Source organism: Drosophila elegans, unplaced genomic scaffold (assembly GCF_018152505.1).
Source record: "Drosophila elegans isolate 14027-0461.03 unplaced genomic scaffold, ASM1815250v1 contig_814, whole genome shotgun sequence".
In the NCBI taxonomy this organism is placed as follows: domain Eukaryota; kingdom Metazoa; phylum Arthropoda; class Insecta; order Diptera; family Drosophilidae; genus Drosophila; species Drosophila elegans.
Window position 1 is genome coordinate 17,086,382 of NW_024546167.1, and position 18,400 is coordinate 17,104,781.

Sequence of the window (18,400 nt, forward strand, 5' to 3'; positions counted from 1 at the left end):
TCGAATAAGCTCGGATAGTATCGAAAAGAAATCGAGTTTTGTTCCAGCTCTAGCGCAGGTCCATTGAAAATTTTCAAACGAAAATCGACGGCGCCTGCAAAGAGGTCGCTGTAGTTCAAAAACAAATCTAACGTACAACATCACAGCCACCCAGAATAAATCACGACGATTTGCGGCTTTCTTCGCAATAAACCAGTGAAATTGCCATAAAAAATTCGAAACCGGCGAAATCAGCTGTAGTGTGCGGTGTGCGCGTCGTGTGGGTGTGTGCGAGGGAGAGACATCTCGACTGCGTACGTGTGTGTGTGTGCGAGGGAGAGGTTCCAATCAGAAAGCCAGGATATACAAGCAACATCTGTGAAAATTGTTAATTTATCGTCCCTATTCAAATCAAATCGAAATCAACGTGGACAAAATGGATCTGAACTTTGGCGAACTGAAGAAGGAGGCAGCGGCCGTCAACGAGGACATTTTCCAGCGGGCACAAAAGGCCTACGAGGATTCAGGCATCGGCGGCGATGCTGGCAACGTGAGTGGTGGCGCCCAGGACGACAATGCCCATACGGAGCACTATTTCGCCAATGAGCAAAAGAACCTGGACTTTGGTGATCCCCAGGCCTTTGTGCAGCGCATGTCCGCCGGCGTCAAGGAGGCGGAGAAGCAGCTGGATGCCAAGTTCGCCCACAAAGTCGACGATTTCGAGGACTTTCTCAGTGATGCCGGAAAGGAGGTGAAACAGGGCATCTCTGGCCTGACCACTGACTTTATGAATGCGGAGCGAAACTTTGCCGCTCCCCTGGCGCCCTTCTCAGAGGCACCTGCTCCGGCAGTGCCGGCTCCAGCTCCAGTGGCTCCAGCACCTGCTGTTCCGGCTCCAGCTCCAGCTCCAGCACCTCCTGCCCCAGTGGAGGAGGATCTTCTGGGCAGCTTCAGTGACCATCCATCATCGGCTCCGCTCCAGGCCTTCCAGCCCACGGCACCGTCCAAGGCCAATTTCTATGATGACGACGACGACGACGACGATGATTTCCTGGGCAAGCCAGCTGCTCAGCCTGCTCCACTGAGCAATGCCAACCAGGATTCGGACACCGAATCGCCGTCCGTCTCGTACACTCCCTCGCCGGCCAAAAAACCCATTGTGGATGCTTTGAAGGAGCAGGACAACGAGAAGTTCATTTCGTCGGAGGATCTGCTAAGTGATTTCAAGGAGGAGCCCCGCACAACGGTCACAGTCGCACCCGTTCCGGCTCCCACTGCTCCAGTTGTGGTGGCGCCAGTGGCCAAACCCCCATCGGTTCCAGTGGCTGTTCCCGTGACAACCGCTTTGGTAACCGACTTGGATGACGAGGAGGTGGTGTTCAAGCCCAGTGTCCAAGAGGCGCCCAAGGTAGCCCCAGCTCCAGCCCCAGCTCCAACTCCAGCTCCAGCTCCAGCTCCAGCTCCAGCTCCAGCCGCACCCGAACCGAAAGCAGAGGCACCCAAACCCAAGGAGGAGCCGCCCAAGCCGAAGGCTGTTCCCGTGCCAGCTGTATCTTCGTCTAAGTCATCTTCGCCGCCGCAGCCCAAGATTGTGTCCGTCGAGGAGATCTTCTACAAATACGGATTGGGTGAGTTTTGCCAACCGAGATCCCCCATTTTAAGCCCTCCTTATCATTGCGTTTCTAATTAATTTGTTTGCCAGTTGAGTATTATTTTGCACTGTCGTCATTAGAGTGTTATTTTAATGTTTGTTTGTTAGTGTCCTTGCGGCGCACCTTGCATCCCACGCCCTTTTCCTGGACCTCCACTTCTGCCCCTTATTTCTCGTGCGTTAGTCATTTCGCCGCTCTCTTTTTTTTCTGTGGTTTTTTTGCCCACGAACTCTGTCCATGATGTCATCGGCTTCGGGTTCTCTTATTTAACGTATTTTATTATATCGCAATGCGGAGAAATTTGATAGCTTAGGTGATTGTTTAGTGTTTTTAGAGGTACTCTTTAGTGGTATCTAACTTTTCTCTTTTCCCAACCTTACATTAATCATCAGCCATCTGAAGCAGCAGCCGCTTTTTGCCGGCATTCTCACAGTTTTCATAGATTTTTCGCAAATCGATCGTCACCGCGCGTGATTCACGCTCATTTGAATGCCGCGTACAGAAATTGCGACTGGTTAATACAGGGGTCGTTCGCTATAAGCCACAATCGACTGTTTTTCGAAACTTCACTTAAGATAACATTTAAGATCTGATTCATTTTTATATGACTTTGGGTAACAGCTCGAATTTGTATTATCCCATAAGCTCTTAGTTAATAAAAAATGTTAGCTTGTGAAAATATCATACCAATTCCGATTAGAGAAATACAACCAAAGCTATAAAAATATTGTATAAACAAAAATAACCTATAATTACAAATTTTAAGAGACTCAAACTGTAAGCCTCTTAAGTATTTAATGACCGCTATATTTACTGTTTTCAACCAAAGCAAATAGAAAACACTTTAAACAGGTAGGGAGCTAAATCCAACACAGAATTACACAACGAGTTACAGAGAAAAAAGGCAATAAGTGTGAACCTTAGAACAACAAAAGAGGGTAAATTGCATAACTAATCTAATACGGGCAACTCATCATCACGTTTGTGTAGTAGACAAGGGGCCAACATTCTCGAAGCTATGTAGTTTCACCATTACCGACTGCCGACTGAGATACTTTAGCGGCATGAATCAGCTGCTCTCTGTGTAACCCCCCCCTCCACCATTCCAAAAAAGCTCTCTATATATACTATATACTATATAGGCACTGTTTTATACCCAAACCGAGTGACTGTGTCCATTGACGTACACATGACCCGTTCATATTTCATTACATTTCATTACGTTTCACGATTCACGATTCTTTTTCCTCTGTTTTAGTTTCGTGTCCATTAAAGCAATTTGCGGCAGAATAATTTATTGTTGCGTAGTTATTTCTGCTACTATTTGGCAAGCTTATGTTTTGTTTCCACTACCTTTTAAACGGCCCCTCCAATGGGCTAATTTAAGCCATTGGATAATTCAATTCTTGTCCCTCCATTTTCCATGAACACAGACAACGACCGCTGCGGAAAAACATTTTCCAATTAGTGATTTTCATCGACGCCTCGGTCTGCATTCTGCATTTTCCATTCTGTGTGCATCCCTTTTGTGCGATTATGCGGCTATTTTTATTACCAGCTCGCATTTGTCTTGTTCTTTTGTCTTCAGTGCGCTTTTGTCTTCCAATTTGGCATTGCCATTGATTTCGTTTTGGATTGGTACTCGGATTTTTTCCATTCCATCTCATATAATGGTTTAGCATCCACATGCACATTTACATCCACATTAACCTTATCGCCCACGCATTATCGCCTTTGGCGACTTCGGTTAAACTGTAGTTCACTGACAGCTCCCGATATCGGCACACTTTAGCTTTACACAATTCTGTGTATATTAACTATTATAATTTCCCGCTGACCAAAGAAATCAAGAATCGTTTTACTTATTTTACTGTGCTGTGTTGCTGCATAGAGAAAGTGTAGTCGGAAAGAAGGAAATTGGAACTGAGTAAACAACGTTTCTTTCTGTCGAATTGTTTTTAAAAATTATTTTCGGTTAATTGCATCTCCCACGCAGCAGAGATCGATTGAGTGGGGTAAATGTTTGGCTTTTTTGGGCCACTCAGTGAAGAACACATGGCATTAAGTGGAAAGCCCAAACGAGTTGTTCTATATTAAGAAGGTTATTACGCATGGTACAAAGTTAACCTTAAAACAATGTGGTCGGTTGTGTTGTGAATTAAATCGGTTGAATGATATGATCAGCACTTCAAAGGAAGTAAATGCACACAAACATTCCTGTTTTCCATTTCAGAAAGCTTAAAAATATTACCCTTTTTATCAATATAATTATTGAGTGTATTCACAATCCTTAAATTGAACAAGAAAACATTCAATTAATACGATAGGGCGCTAAGGGAATAGATTCTCAAAGTCCAAAATATTTACATCTTTTACTTTTTTCCCATATGAAAAGCTATATATAGACTTTATTATTGCGTTTGTTTATTAAACGTTTTAAAGGAATTAAATATTCGTTTCCAGAAATTCTCTTATTTTATTTACATTTTGTTTCCGTATTCTTAAATGGGGCACTAATATAGGTCAAAGAGAATGATTTCAAAAGCTTTGGTAGGGTTTTCCCTTTGAAATCGGTTCCGGAAAACATGCTTCCGTAATCGCACTGCGAAATATCGATTTCATCTGTGGTCTGTGGACTGTGCTAACCCGTCAAAGAAGTTTGCCGATTTGGCAGCACATATGAAATGCGTCAAGCATTTTTATGTCATAACTTGGTCGTTGGCCAAAAGCGTATATTTGGCCAAGTGGATCAATGATTTTAAAGGCGAAAACAATGCGAAATGCGTTCCGAGTGTCTGGGTGATTGATTTCCCATCTAATTTTCACGCCGCACGCAACTGTAGGGCGGGGTCAGAGGTCGGGGGATGGAGCCACAACGACAGCAACAGCATCTGCAGCTCGATTGCACCCGCCGCACCCAAAAGTTGCCAGCGTCTGGTAATTTCCGGCCCACTTAGTGGGTGGCTAGATGGCTGGATGGCTGGCTGACTGGCTGGCACAAGTGAAAACAAGACTCCTGCTGGGGCAACGCATGCGCCGGGATATAAAGTTATGGAAAAAGTCTCCCCGCGGAAAAAGTCTCCACTCTCCAGGCAGGTCAGCTGCAATAGGTGAAATCGATGGGCGCTATGCTGGCTAAACTGGCTATTTTGGCCCCGAGCTCTCGAGCTTTTCCCCAACTTGAAGGCAGTCGCTTCAAGACACCGAGTTCAGGGCTAAGCGCGGTTGCTCAACTTTGCTCGTCTTGCGGTTGCCCTCTCATTATACGGTAGAGCCTCGGTGGGACTACAGTTGAACCTCGCTAACTAGATTATTGAAAAAATGCCAATTTGAAGCAGGTTTTCAAACCACTAAATTATTATATGATTTGCAAAAACATCTTAACCAATTGATGAATTATAATATTTTTTTATAATGTTGTTACATTAAATATTTGGCATAAATAATAAATGCCTGATTTAAAATTGTTCTCTTTAAAGATTTTTACATTTGGTTCATGCATTAAATATTTAGCATAATATCAAATTAGTAATTCGTTGCTTAAAGGTTTTTATATTTTACACTAAATGGTGTACTCTTAAGTACACGATAATTTGGGTTCCACTGTAACGTAAGTGGGCACAGTAGGAGGCTTTTCGAATCTGTCTCACTGCAGTTTCCACATCCCTCCTTTCTCTCTCTCTCTCTCTCTCGGCGCCGACGCTCTGAGCTTAGGGTTGTCCTTTTTTTGGAGGCGAGACTAGACTCCTCGGCCTGCTTTTCTCGGCTAAGCTTTTCCCGATACGTTTCAGTCTCTATACGCGTCGTGAGGCCGCCACACGGAAGTGAAAAATTCTTATAGCGTAATACCTTAACGTCGTAATACCGTTCTCTCCGTTCTCTCTCACATTCTGCGCCGTGCTTTTGTCGTACAAAAACATTCGAATAAAACGGGAAAAAAACGGAAAAGTTACTATCCAGCAAAAAGGATAACGCGTAGTGCACACAAAATAGTGAACTGATAAAGCCCAAAACCGAAATCGGAACAATGTCTGCATTTGGCGAAACCGGTCAGAATGGTGTGGTCAAGCATCGCCCATTGATTTGCTCCATACTCGATCCCAGTAAGTGGCACTCGCATTAATAAGAAAAAAATTACCCCAAAAACGAAACTCACCCCGAAGTTGAGAAATAAGATGAAAAACAACAAAACTAACCTCTGACAACGGTGGCATGGGTGGTAGTTTTATGATTAAGGATTGTATAATTGGTCTATATAGTAAATAGTGTGTTGTACAGTGTAAATTGGCTGTCAAATACTTTCCTTTAAAACTGCTTAATTTCTACATCATAAAAGTGGAATGTACTGCTTTTTCCTTAACTTTCCTTCAACCGCTTTTGCATTGCTCTATTGTTTTTAGTTTACCGCCTTTGCACGCCATCTTTATCCTTTTCTCTTTCCATTATATCTTCGCACCACGACTAACCGCTAACTAACGAAAATCAATATATCAATCGCCTATTTGCAGATGCCTGGTTCAAGCCCGAACGTTTGCACCCGCAAGGTAAGTGTCCAGTGCCGCTAAAACTGTGCCCCCACCAGTGTGCTGCTTGACCGCACCACAGCGCGGTCCGTTAAGCCTTTAAACTGTAACTGTACAAATCGTACATGCCGACTGTCAATATGCGTTATGATGATGTCATCGAGTCACCCCCGTTGTCCTTTTTGGTGTTGTTATTGCCTTTGTTGTTGTTGCTGCATTGTTTTGCTCCCCATTTTGTTGGTTAAGCCCACGAACACAAGTACAAATGACAGGCTTTGTGTTGTCGTTTTTGGTTTTTTTTTTTGCAAGCAGTACCCCAGAAAGTATGCCACATTATTCCGCATATCCTTTCAAGTGCTCTGCATTGTCTCTGTATGTGTGCGACCTATCTATGATTTTTTTTTATATTCTGTCACAATCAGTACTGTTTCTAGGGCAATAAGATATATGTTGGGGAGAAAGCTATATAAAAGGCGAACAAATTATTAAACGATTGTTTACTATTTAGTTTTTATTTGTCATTAAATTTTAAAGTTGTTTTACGGAGGAATCTTAAACCTACTTCTTTTATTTTTTTTGTCTCTATTTCCCTTGAAATATGTATTTATTTATTTTCAATGACTTTAATATACAGTGGATAGGTGTAATTTAGGTTTATTGTTTTTGCACTGCTTTATTTCCAGTTTTATGCAGCTTATACCTGAAGGGGTGTCTAAAAATAATTTGCATTTTTTTAATGCTCATGAGGGTAGCTGCCACGCCCCCTCACTCAACTCCTACTTGCCCTCCCCACTTTTAGAGCTAGTTGCCAGTCCAGTCGCATTGCAATTAGCCGTCGTTTTTATATAGTTCAGTTACCCGCCAGCCAAACCATTTTCACTGAAGCGGTGAGCGTTGAGAGCGGTAACCGTAATCGGATCGCATGCTAAGCCAACCCAACTTTTCCCGCCACTACAGTCAAACATATGCAACGCGAACTTATAAAACTAAAAATTACAAATTTGTAGTATTGCAAATAAAAATGTTAAAAAAATGTTAAATTATAATTCATAAGCTTTATAGATTACAAATATTTAAAATGACTTTAAAAGTTAATTGTAAACAAGAGTTTTTTATTGTTTCAAATTAGAATACATAAACCCTTAAAACAATCATAAATCTTTGAAATTACTTAGATGTTCTATTTTTTTTATAGTTTAACATTTTACAGAATATTTTATTTAAAAACTTAAACAAGTGTTTTTTTTATTTCTCTGGAATTTGTTATATGTAACAAAATTTAAATGTATTTTGAATGGATACTTAAGTACAAATCATGTTAATTTTGTAACTGATTTACTAGTTGACAAATTTTCTAAGTAACATATTCTGTTTGAAAAAAAGTGTTGTTAAACAATTTCAAGTTAGAGAAACTTGACTGTATATTTATATTCACAAAATGCATTTTACAACTGCAAATTGCAAACTGATATGGAGCGTCTACCACTTTCCGCCAGAGAGGAGGGGCAGGAAAAGGGGGCAAAGGCCTCGCATGCAATCTGAGCTTAGTCTAAGCGACGCTCCATGCACTTTCTATGGGTATTTATACATCTGTACATATGCCTTTTCATTTAGTATACCATTTTTAATCAGCTTTTGACTGTAAAAATCATTCGCTTTTGCTATGACTAATTCGCACTTAAGGTTGCCTCTGTGTGAGTCTTGCAGCTATTATTAAATATCACTCACTAATCATGCACTTATTTGAGCTTGCTTTAGTCATACTTGTTGTTGGACTTTAACTCTTTATTTAATCGCCCTTTTATTAGCTTTGTGAAGTTCAGAATACCTGATCACAATCTACAAAATCGCTCAAAATTGCACTTAAAATAAGAAAATCGTACATTTATTATTCTGAAACTACATTATTAGCCATTTATACGTATATCATCACAATAATCACAGGGTGATAATTACAGCTAAATGTCATAAATATTTATTGCTGATGCAGTAAAAGATTATTTTGTTTACTTAACAATGTTAGAATCTATCAATATGTTTAAAGTTTTTGACTCGTAACAATTTTCAATTTTAAGAAAATAATTTTGAAACCCAATATTTAACTAAACTGTATGAGAAATATAATTTGCATTATTATGCCGAATGTGCGTGCTCTTAGAAATCAATTTTTCATAACCCTACCACTCCCAAAATTGCGAAAAATGTTTCCTCCCCTTTTCGACGTTACTTTTTTTCTCCTCTATTGGCCAAAATATAATTTGCACGAGTGGCTAGACATGAACCTCTGGTTTTCTCCAATGGTTTTCTCTAGGTTTTCGCCCAAGTGCGATGCCCAATTTGAGCCTAAGTGCTGTTCGCTGTGGACTGCCCACTGTGGGCACTCGGATACTTGAATAATCGAGTCAGTCAGTCGGGAAGTCGGCCCACATTAGCATTCTCCAACTGCCGGACTTGGCCACTTGGCCATAAAGAAAAAGCCGACCATGCGGCGTTTGTCTGGTGAATGTAAAACTGTTAATTACAGATTTATGTGTTCGTAGCAAGTCTAGCGTTAAGATTGATGATTAATCACCCATTGTGCCAGTCTGTGATTTCTATTCAAACTCATAAAATTGCTATTTTCAAACAGGGTTTAAATATTCATCTTTAGTTAATTCCTTGTTTCTTAAAGTCCTTTCTAACTTTTCTTATTTTCACATGTTTCTATCGCCATGAAACTGAAATTATTTCAGTTTTTAGACATGACACCATTGTTATGAAAGTAAAAGATTAAGATATATCTATCTAAACCAACGGTCTTTAGGTCTTTCTTTCACTTAAGCTTTAGACTTCTATAAGAACTGGAATGAGTAACGGCCAAAAGAGAAATGCTACGTGCGTTGGTCGACAAGTTTTCATGTTGTCTATATATTTATATATATGTAGTTATTCTTCCAGCCGAAATCGATTAGATCATCGACGGCATTTTTCTGGCCTGTGCTAATTCTGCGCCAAAAAAAAGTTTATTCATATATGCGAAAAATTTGCATTAAAGTGCAAAAAAGCGAAAATAGCAAGAACGCAGGAATAACAATGATAAGCCAGTAGAAATGACTTAATGCCGTGGCTGGCGATAACTGGTCTGCAATTAGAAATTGATGATAAGTGTTGGCAAGACATAAGCACCCAGAGCTTTTGCTTTTATCCGGGCCTGACGTAAGATTGCCTGGAATGCAAAATATCACACGTCTAGAAATTAAGTTTTTAAATTTCGACCGCTTTTGACTAAGCAGTTCATACTGCTTGCTTTAAGCAGTTGCGAAGCAGTGAAATAGCCCCTAGCCCCAAGGCAAGAAACCGTTAACCTTGAATCTGTGCCGTGTAAGAGCGAACTTGAGAACTTGAGAACTTGAGAGAAAGAGCCACACAATTGTCATTGTTTATGAAGCTCTCCAAAACGAAAGGCCGTCTTTTTTCCATCTCGCCGCTCATTCATTACTGCTCTCATCTCAGCGTTCTGTCCCACTCTTCCCCCTTCCCCGCTCCCTTGGATGCTGTCTGCCCGGCCGGCGTCAACGTTCAAAACTCACAGTTGCCTGCTAATTTTAGCCTTTTAGCTAAGTATTTCAGCCATTCGCTGTCATTGTTGTTGCTGCCGTGCGGTTTAACATTTAAAGATTGCGACGTAGGCTGCACTGGCCGGTCAAGCAGTTGAACTATGGATCTACGGTGCGGATTCCGATTGGCGAACTTAATTTCAATATCAATAACAATAAAGAGATAATGTTTAAATAGAAAGTCTGCTCCGCACATCGTTCTAAAACACCTTCTTAAAATTCATTCAGTTTGTTGGAGAAAATTTTAATATCTTATTATTATTATTTTATTATTCAGTATTGAAGGAAAGGTCAAAACCCCAATGGTCATTTTGTACCTTTTATTGAAGCCGTAAACTATAACCAGTTCGGGGAATTTATGTAGCCCTGGCAAGGACCAATCACGAGTACCTGAGCGGTATTACCGATTCGGCTCTGCTCGGCTCCTTGATCCTCTCATTTACTTACACCTGGATACTCGCTCTCTCGCTTTACGATTCCTTTTACCTGTTCATGCTGCTTGCAAAGACATGTTCACGTGAAAAGCAGTCATCTACCTAAATTGAATTTTCCCAATGTGTCTTTGTTAGCAGGCGACAACTACATTAACGGCTACAAATGCGTATTTCTCGACTATAAAAACACCCTCACTCTCAGTCGCTCAGGCATCCCTCTTTCTCTCTCACTCTCTGCGTTTCTCTCAGAGCCATTCTATCTTAAATTCGCTATAAGCAGAGGGCCCTTTCCTTTTCCCTTTTTTTTTGCCAACAGCGGTGGGCAGGATCGTAGTTTTTCAATTAAAATAGTACATTTCGGATATAAAGTTAAAGTCTCCCACATTGTAGATCCTTAGATTGTATAATATATAATAATATAATAGCCATATCCCGAAAATCTTTTTTCTATAATCAGGATCAGTAATCTGTAGCTGATCCAGAAAAAGAAAATTGTTGTAGCATACTTTTATAGTATTTACTTTTTTATCACTTGTAAGGTTTTTTTTTTACACATATTTCAGAAACACCTTTAATTAAAATTTACAATATTGCATTGGTATTGTTACTTTAAGTTTAAGAGTTTCTGAAAACACAATTGGGAATATATAATTTTTTCCTTAAAATAATTCAACTTCGTTTAAAAAAGGGTTTTTAAGTCAATTGTTCTCTGAGTTCTCGGTAATCTAAGGTTTTCCTATGCTAACCCCAAAAACTAAGAATTTTCCATGATTACATTAAATCAGATTGTGGGTGCTAAACGCAAGCCTATTTTATTGACCGCCGGTGTACAGCGAGCTGGGTACCTGCGTGTGTATTTCAGCACGAGTGTGTGAGTGTGTGTGGTGTGCGGGCATTGAGTGTTCAGTGTCGTCGCTTCGCCCTGCGCCGAGCTGAGCGCATCTGAAATTAATTGTAGTTTAGTTGATGTACGGACTTTGACAACGTCACATTGCCCCAGAGACGGGATCGAGATATCGAGATCGAGATCGGGATCGGGATCGAATTTGAATTCGACTTCGGGAAAACGAAAACAAGATCGGTAAATGGTTCTTTCCGCACTTCGAGTGCCAAAATCCGAATCCGAGTGCTAGTGTCTGTGCTGTTGGCTCCATCTCCTCTTCCTATTCACATGCCACCGATTGTGTCAGCTGTTTGAACTCCTCGGATGACCTGCACTTGCAGCTGACAGAAAACACGGATCCGATTCGATCCGCGACTTTATCATTGTCACTGCAGCATTTCGCCCAGTTTACCCCCCGCCCCATTTATCGCGGAATTTCTCGTGTTTTTTTGTGCGGATACTTTTCTAATTATATAACTTGGATAGGTGCCCTAACGCTGGCGATATATGCGAATTTAGAGTATACAGTGGTGGCTCGAAAGTGTGAAATTCCAGACAGATAATACAATTTTTCATGTTTCCTAGGGCTAATTTTGATTTACTTACTCTTTATTCAAAAGTTATGTTTTTCAACTAATGAAGTCTATCAAAATGTTAAATGTTATTCAAAGCGAATTCACATTTTCATAAATTGTAAAAACACAAAAGATGTAATATATTGCCATGAAATAAATTTACAATCTGAGCCTTAGAAGTCTTCATCAATTTGAGGTATCTAGAAAGATACATTTAAGATATTTTCCATCTCTAGAAGTAACCTATTTGCTAACCCGTTTATTCATAATAAAAGTCAACTAAACGTTTTAGCCAGCGACCACTGTATCATATTCAATATCAACCAGTGCACCCAGCCACTGCGGTTATCGTCGTCATAACGTAACAAAATCAAAAGTGAATGAAATAATATAATAATAATAATTTTATGATCCTATCCTACTATCTTGCCCCGTTGATGTGGCACTTTCCATATCAGTTCCGCCCTGCCATTCCGATTACGATTCACACTGTTAGTGCGAATGCGAGTGCGAGTGCGAGGAACTTTCGGCCGTGTTCTATATCAATATCTTTCGTCTAGGTCGGATCCGATCGATCGGTCTTGGCTCGCGATCGTTCAGTTGAACGCAAACGGTTAATGTTAATGCCCGCCGTTGCATTTCCTCGATCCGTGAATCCGTGAATCCGTGAACGTAGACGTAAACGTAGATATAGACTTTCGCTACAATTGATTCTTCCGTCTTTTTGCTCTTGCAGTCGGGCGAAAAGCTCTAGTGATAGAATTTAAACCTCATTGATATTGATACTCAGTTAATCCAAAATCCAAACACAATACACGATGGCTGCTGGTCTGGAAACGTTGCAGGGTCTGCTACAATCGCTGGGCGAACTCAAAGACTTGCCCCTGAATCGCGAGTCGTGTAAGTAAAACTGAACTAAATTGAATTGAATGCAATCAGATCAAATCAAATCAAATCAAAACGAAAAGAGAATTCCATTGGCCTTTAAAGTGTGTATAGATAGGGTTTGGGGGTAAATATGAGGGCCAAACCACATGGCCAGTTGAAAATCGAATGAAACGAGAATTTCCCTTGGGGAAATTTCTTCTATTTTTCTTTACTCTCTTTTTCTTTGATTCCTTTCCTTCTCTCTCTCTCTCTTTATTCATCACACTCTCTGGCTGTGCGTTGTTTCTAATTGCAGCTATAATTTATTTATAAATATTCTTTTTAGTGTCTAAGGGAAAATGTTGAGAACCATCGTAAGAAAAAGTGTTTCGGCTTGAGCAGCACATAATGTCTCCTTTTTTGACTATTTGATTAGATAGGGAATTGGTGAATTTATGGTATCTCATACTTGCCTTCTCATTTCTTATATTGTTAATAAATGGCTTTGTCACCGACTATCAATGGCTAGTCTCTATTTCATTTCTGATTAAAGTGCAAAATGTGATTAGTTTTATTGCCCTAAAACTATTTAAATCCCAAAGGAGTACTTGGAAAAGAGTATTTCCTCTTATCAGCACTTCCCCCATTAAAAACTTTTGCTGATAAGCCCACAAAGTCTCAAGTGATTTGTCATTCGTGGCACTTTCTTAAGGTTTCAATTGGAGGTGGGTGCGTGAGCGGATTGTAAAGCTATTATTTTTAAAGCTAATATGCTTTAATAATATTTTTCTAATTGTTTTAAAATTAAAAATCAATATGCAATAAATATTTTCTAGCTAAAGTGCCCCAAGTGTTGAGTATATTTTATCTGATTCTCTAATTGCTTGTGAATTTGATGTTTTTGATTCTCTTTCTTGTTTGCTGCATTTCTTTTAATTGTTTATTAACATGGCCTTATGCAATTCTGTGGGCTTTCTGACAATGTCAGGTGCACACAATTATTGCATTTATAAACGCTTGCTGGCGAACATTTGGGAATTATGTCAGAGGCGCGCGAACATCGCTATGATATCACTTGAAGCAGAGCTTACTCATTCAAACGCGCCAAAAAGGAAAAGCAACACAAAAGCGTTAGAGGTGATTGGGGTTATTGGATTTAAGTGTTTGCGTATGATGATGATGTCACTGGAAGCGCTCACTTTCGCATTTGGCCAAAACGCAGTTCTCCAGCCAATTGCGTTTTGAGCCGGTCATCGGAATTGCAATCCACACACACACCCCCGATCCACAGTGACTGTCAAACTACCTCAAGCAGTCCGTTGAACCCCCCATAGAGATAAGCAGTGCAAATCCCGACCGATTTAAGTGCAGATTTAATTTATTGATTTAAAGCCACTGTGTGTGTGTTAGCATTTTCCGCATTTCGCCATTGTTGGTCACGCTCCGGATCCATGATTCAACCGCAAAACCCCACCCACTACGTCACTCTACTCGACTCTACGTAAGGCTACGTAAGTCCAATTCACAATCTCCAATCTTCGGCTGTGGAGCCGAGTCGCAAATCCCCAAGTTCGTGGTTGAGGTTGACACGTTTGCTGACATATGTACGTACTCTCTCCACCCCCCTTCCCCGCATCGTAATTGTTGTTGTTATTGCGCGTTATCTTTTACTTTCAATACGAATGCGGATCGCACATTGCTCTCTCCCATTTTTTTTCCCGCTCTCCCAAAGCACAGTGGAGTGGAGTTGCTCAAATCAGAACTGAATTATTGAGGTTGCATGTTCGCTTACAAAATTATTTTCATAAATTCAAAATAATTCAATAATTTAAAATTAATCTTATTATAAGAAAAAATTTTGCATGTGTGAAGAGGCAGTCTATATAAGATCAAATTAAAATTACTCATACGCCACCGGCTCCAACTGATTTCGTTAATAAACCTATTAATCGATTAGTTTTATGGCAAACCCACTGTGCACTGCTTGGCGTGGCTCCCACAGCTTTTTTCAATCCAGAAAACTTGTTTGCCGCCACTCTCTCTCTCTTGCCCCGTCTCCTTTACTCTAACTCGCCCACCCGCCCGCTTCATTGGCTATCCCGCTCGCTCGCGGCCCAAGCAGTTCCAGCTCCCCATATGCGATGGCAAATTGGAGGCTTGTTGGTTTAATTTGTGCTCAAACTTCTTCCAGTTCTTTTGCTGCGCTCGATTCAGACGGTCGGCCGAATCGTCCCCGAGTCCCAGAGTGTGTGTGTGCGTGCGTGTCCGTGTAGCGACTGACTAGCCAACTAACTAACTTTTGCGCTATAATTAAGCCCAGACACGCGAAAGTCCCCACCCGCTTTGCGTACATTTTGGCGCCAAGCTAGTAACGGTTTTTTTTGAAAAATGGCAGGCGGCAGCAAGCGCTACTCACGCAACAATTCCAACGGCAACTTCCAGCCACTTCCAGAGCGGGGACCAGGTAATACTTAATGCCAGGGAGCTATGTATCTCTGCCGGCGTTATCACCTGGCTTCTTGGTCCACGTTGTCCACTTTGCCTTAAGACCCACAAAAGCAACGCAACGTTGGTCTTATCTTCTTTGGGTCGTGGAATAAAAAATCATTTATGGGCTATTCGGCGCAGTGATTGCTGCCAACGTCAGCAGCAGAGTATCACCGTCGCCAACGTGGCCGAAATATTGGAAACCAAAAATAATAACCAATAAACCCTATGAAATCTAATTCTCTCTATACGATTTGTATTTGCTTGGCATAATTTCATTCCAAAGACAGTGCTAATTTTATATACATATATATTTAATTTGCCACGTTTCGAACTGCGCTTGGCAACCAAGCAAAATTAAGTTTTGCCCATCATCATAATTCCCGCTTGCATTGGCAATTTTAAATTTAATTATTAAACAAGTGTAGACATCGCAGGTACTATGTTATCAGCCCCTGTCTCAGTCTTATCTGCTTTTTTCTTTTTTTTTTTTGTAATAATTTACTACTACTACATTTGTGTGTTCTCCTCTTGTCCCGAAGAGGCTGCACTTCACTTTCGACCAAAACGGGTTTCAAGGCAATCGAAAGCAAACCAGTTCCATCATCTCTATCATCGCTCTTCAGCGGGATTCAAGTTGCAATTGTAACGAACTCTCCGATTCAATTGATACCTTGGAAACTTTCTCCCACAAGAGAGCTTTCTCATAGTTTTCAACCCAGTTTAGGGCCTCAGACGCTGCCATCTCATCACTATTGTCTCCTTTCTAATTTATTTCCCCCACATTTACATAATACCCCCTTTAGATCGTGTCTGGCCTGGCAACTTTAGACAAATTCGAATCCCAATCCCAGTCGAAAACAAGTTTACCCAGCTTTGCAGTTTGCCTCCTCTTGCTGGCTTGTGTTTTAGTTAATCTAGTATTTGTTTAGGTGTAGTCTATATCCATATACTTATTCAAGAACCAATTTTATCCATATATTTAAAAAAATATAAATGACCAGGTTTATGGTAACTATAAGGTACTACAATTATTTTTACAATTAAGGAACTTTGTTTTCTGACTGTAAACTTAGTGTAAAAAAGATTGATTATATTGCCAATTACCCCAAAGTTCCATGAATATTGCCCATCATAAATGAAACTGTTTTGTTCATAGATGACAGCACCTTACTGGATTTCCCTTAATTGCTTTCTACCTGAGAACCCTTATAAATCAGTTCGAATTAATGACCCCTCAATGAGCCAGCAAATCTTATAGTTCCAACACTTGAGATGTATTTATAGAACTATTGTTTGCTTTAGTATCTTAATTGGGTTATAAAACTATTGTTTGTTTTAGTATCTTAATTGGGTTAAACCAGACGACGTGGGGCACTGACTTCTTATCGGTAAATCCAATGAAAGCGAATGAAGCCCAAAAGCCGATGGCGATGGCAAAGATATATGGCAAATTGGGATGTTTACGTCAGCGATTGAATCCAAGAGATACATTCCGGCACGAGCTGGACAATCGATTCTTAAGCGATTTCCGTTCGCCACTCAAACACTCTTTTTGGCCAGCGCTCTTCCCATTTGCATACAGCAAACACTCTTTTCGGCTCTCTTTTGTTTTCCGGCTGGGTCCGGAAAATCTGAATTCTGCTTCTAGCCAGCCATTCTTAAATGTTCTGCCCCCGGCCAGCAGACGCTAAATAATATCTCTCTAGTGTGAAGAACTTGGCAACGGACGTCAAACGTAGCACCGCGAACGATCCGTATAGGAAAAACCCGAAAAAAAAATCCCGAAATGTCGAGCGAATTGTGTGAGTGTGAATAGGGTTAGAAAATAGTGCAAAGCTCGGTTGCTGCATGCTGGCTGAACAAATGCTAACGATAATTACCATCTCAGCAGATGGATGCTCGAGCTGCTCGAATCCGATTCAAATATTTATCTCATAGATTGCATAATTGCCGCCAGCTGAAAAGATATATGTAAATGCGTGCCGAGAGGCTGTATATTTTGGTATTTTCAGTTCACGCCGTCCACTTTATTTCGTCTCTTTTCACAGTTTATGAGGGGTATAAATTGGGAAATGAAAAATGAAAAATGAATTGTCTATGATACAAAGAAAACCTCATTAATGACAGTAAAAGTATTGCAAGTCGCGTTACTAATTGAAACATTTTCTTTCTCCTCCAGTGGAATCCCTGATCTACTGGCGTGATGTGAAGAAATCCGGCATTGTTTTCGGCGCCGGCCTGATCACATTGGTGGCCATCTCCAGCTTCTCGGTGATCAGCGTGTTTGCCTACTTGTCGCTTTTGGCTCTTTTCGGCACCGTTGCCTTCAGAATCTACAAATCGGTGACACAGGCTGTGCAAAAGACAAACGAGGGACATCCCTTCAAGTGAGTTTAGCCGACTGTTGTACTCCCTAAATAGTTGACTAATATAATGTAATTTATACAAATTAGGGAATACCTGGAGCTGGATCTGGCGCTGTCGCAGGACAAAGTGCAGAACATTGCCGGCGTGGCTGTGGCACATATCAATGGCTTCACCTCCGAGCTGAGGCGTCTGTTTCTGGTTGAGGACATCATTGATTCGATCAAGTTCGGCGTCATTCTGTGGGTCTTCACCTACGTGGGTGCCTGGTTCAACGGCATGACTCTGGTCATCTTGGGTAAGCAGTCAAGAGTAATCCAATCAAGATGCTATTAACAACTGACAATCCTATCCTATCCTAGCCTTTGTCTCGCTGTTTACCTTGCCCAAGGTTTACGAGAACAACAAGCAATCGATCGACACCTACTTGGATCTGGTGCGCAGCAAATTGACAGAAATCACCGACAAGTGAGTTTGGCCCTCTTAAATCTTAGTAGATGCGTTATTAACTGTCCATTTCGTTTTTTAGGATCCGGGTGGCCATTCCCATTGGCAACAAGAAGCCCGTGGCTGCTGCCACTGAGTCTGACAAGGACAAGTAAAAACAACACGCACTAGCTACAGAAACAACCACAATAAAAACATGTTTATTTATTTATTAAGCATTATTTGAATGGTTTTAATATTCATCCAGGCATTAAATAAATAACAAATCTAGCAGCAATGTTTACATATTAATTGTATAATTGCAATCTACATCAATCGATAATTGTAAATCAAATTTATAGAGTCCCAAAAACAAACAAACAAACAACAACTTATCAACCAACAACACGTAGCAGTTTCAAACATTGTCCAAGTGTCTTTAAGTTTTTAACGAACGAAACAACAAAAAAAAAAACAAAACATTAAAAGTGAGGGAAATTAAGAAGTAAACGATTATATAGACGCAGCAATGCAATTAAAAGTTTCTATGAGTTCCAGCAATTTTTAATTCTATTCAAATGTCATTATTTCGATTTATTCAACTTTCTTAG

The 18,400-nt window shown here is 40.5% G+C and overlaps 1 protein-coding gene across 8 annotated transcripts; it reads left to right on the forward strand.

Moving 5' to 3' along the window:
- Nucleotides 1-70: 70 nt before the first annotated feature.
- LOC108147783 (reticulon-1-A) lies at nt 71-18,087 on the forward strand. Of its 8 annotated transcripts, none has more exons than XM_017274516.2 (6): nt 71-1,607; nt 6,140-6,175; nt 17,179-17,386; nt 17,453-17,661; nt 17,726-17,831; nt 17,893-18,087. In XM_017274516.2, exons 1-6 carry the CDS (start codon nt 416-418, stop codon nt 17,963-17,965), a joined length of 1,824 nt encoding a protein of 607 aa, XP_017130005.1. In that variant the 5' UTR covers nt 71-415; the 3' UTR covers nt 17,966-18,087. The 8 variants fall into 8 exon arrangements, with proteins under 8 accessions (XP_017130005.1, XP_017130006.1, XP_017130007.1 ...); XM_017274518.2 differs by lacking the exon at nt 71-1,607 and adding an exon at nt 5,598-5,734; XM_017274520.2 differs by lacking the exons at nt 71-1,607; nt 6,140-6,175 and adding exons at nt 11,151-11,265; nt 12,379-12,542.
- The last annotated feature ends 313 nt before the right edge of the window (nt 18,088-18,400 follow it).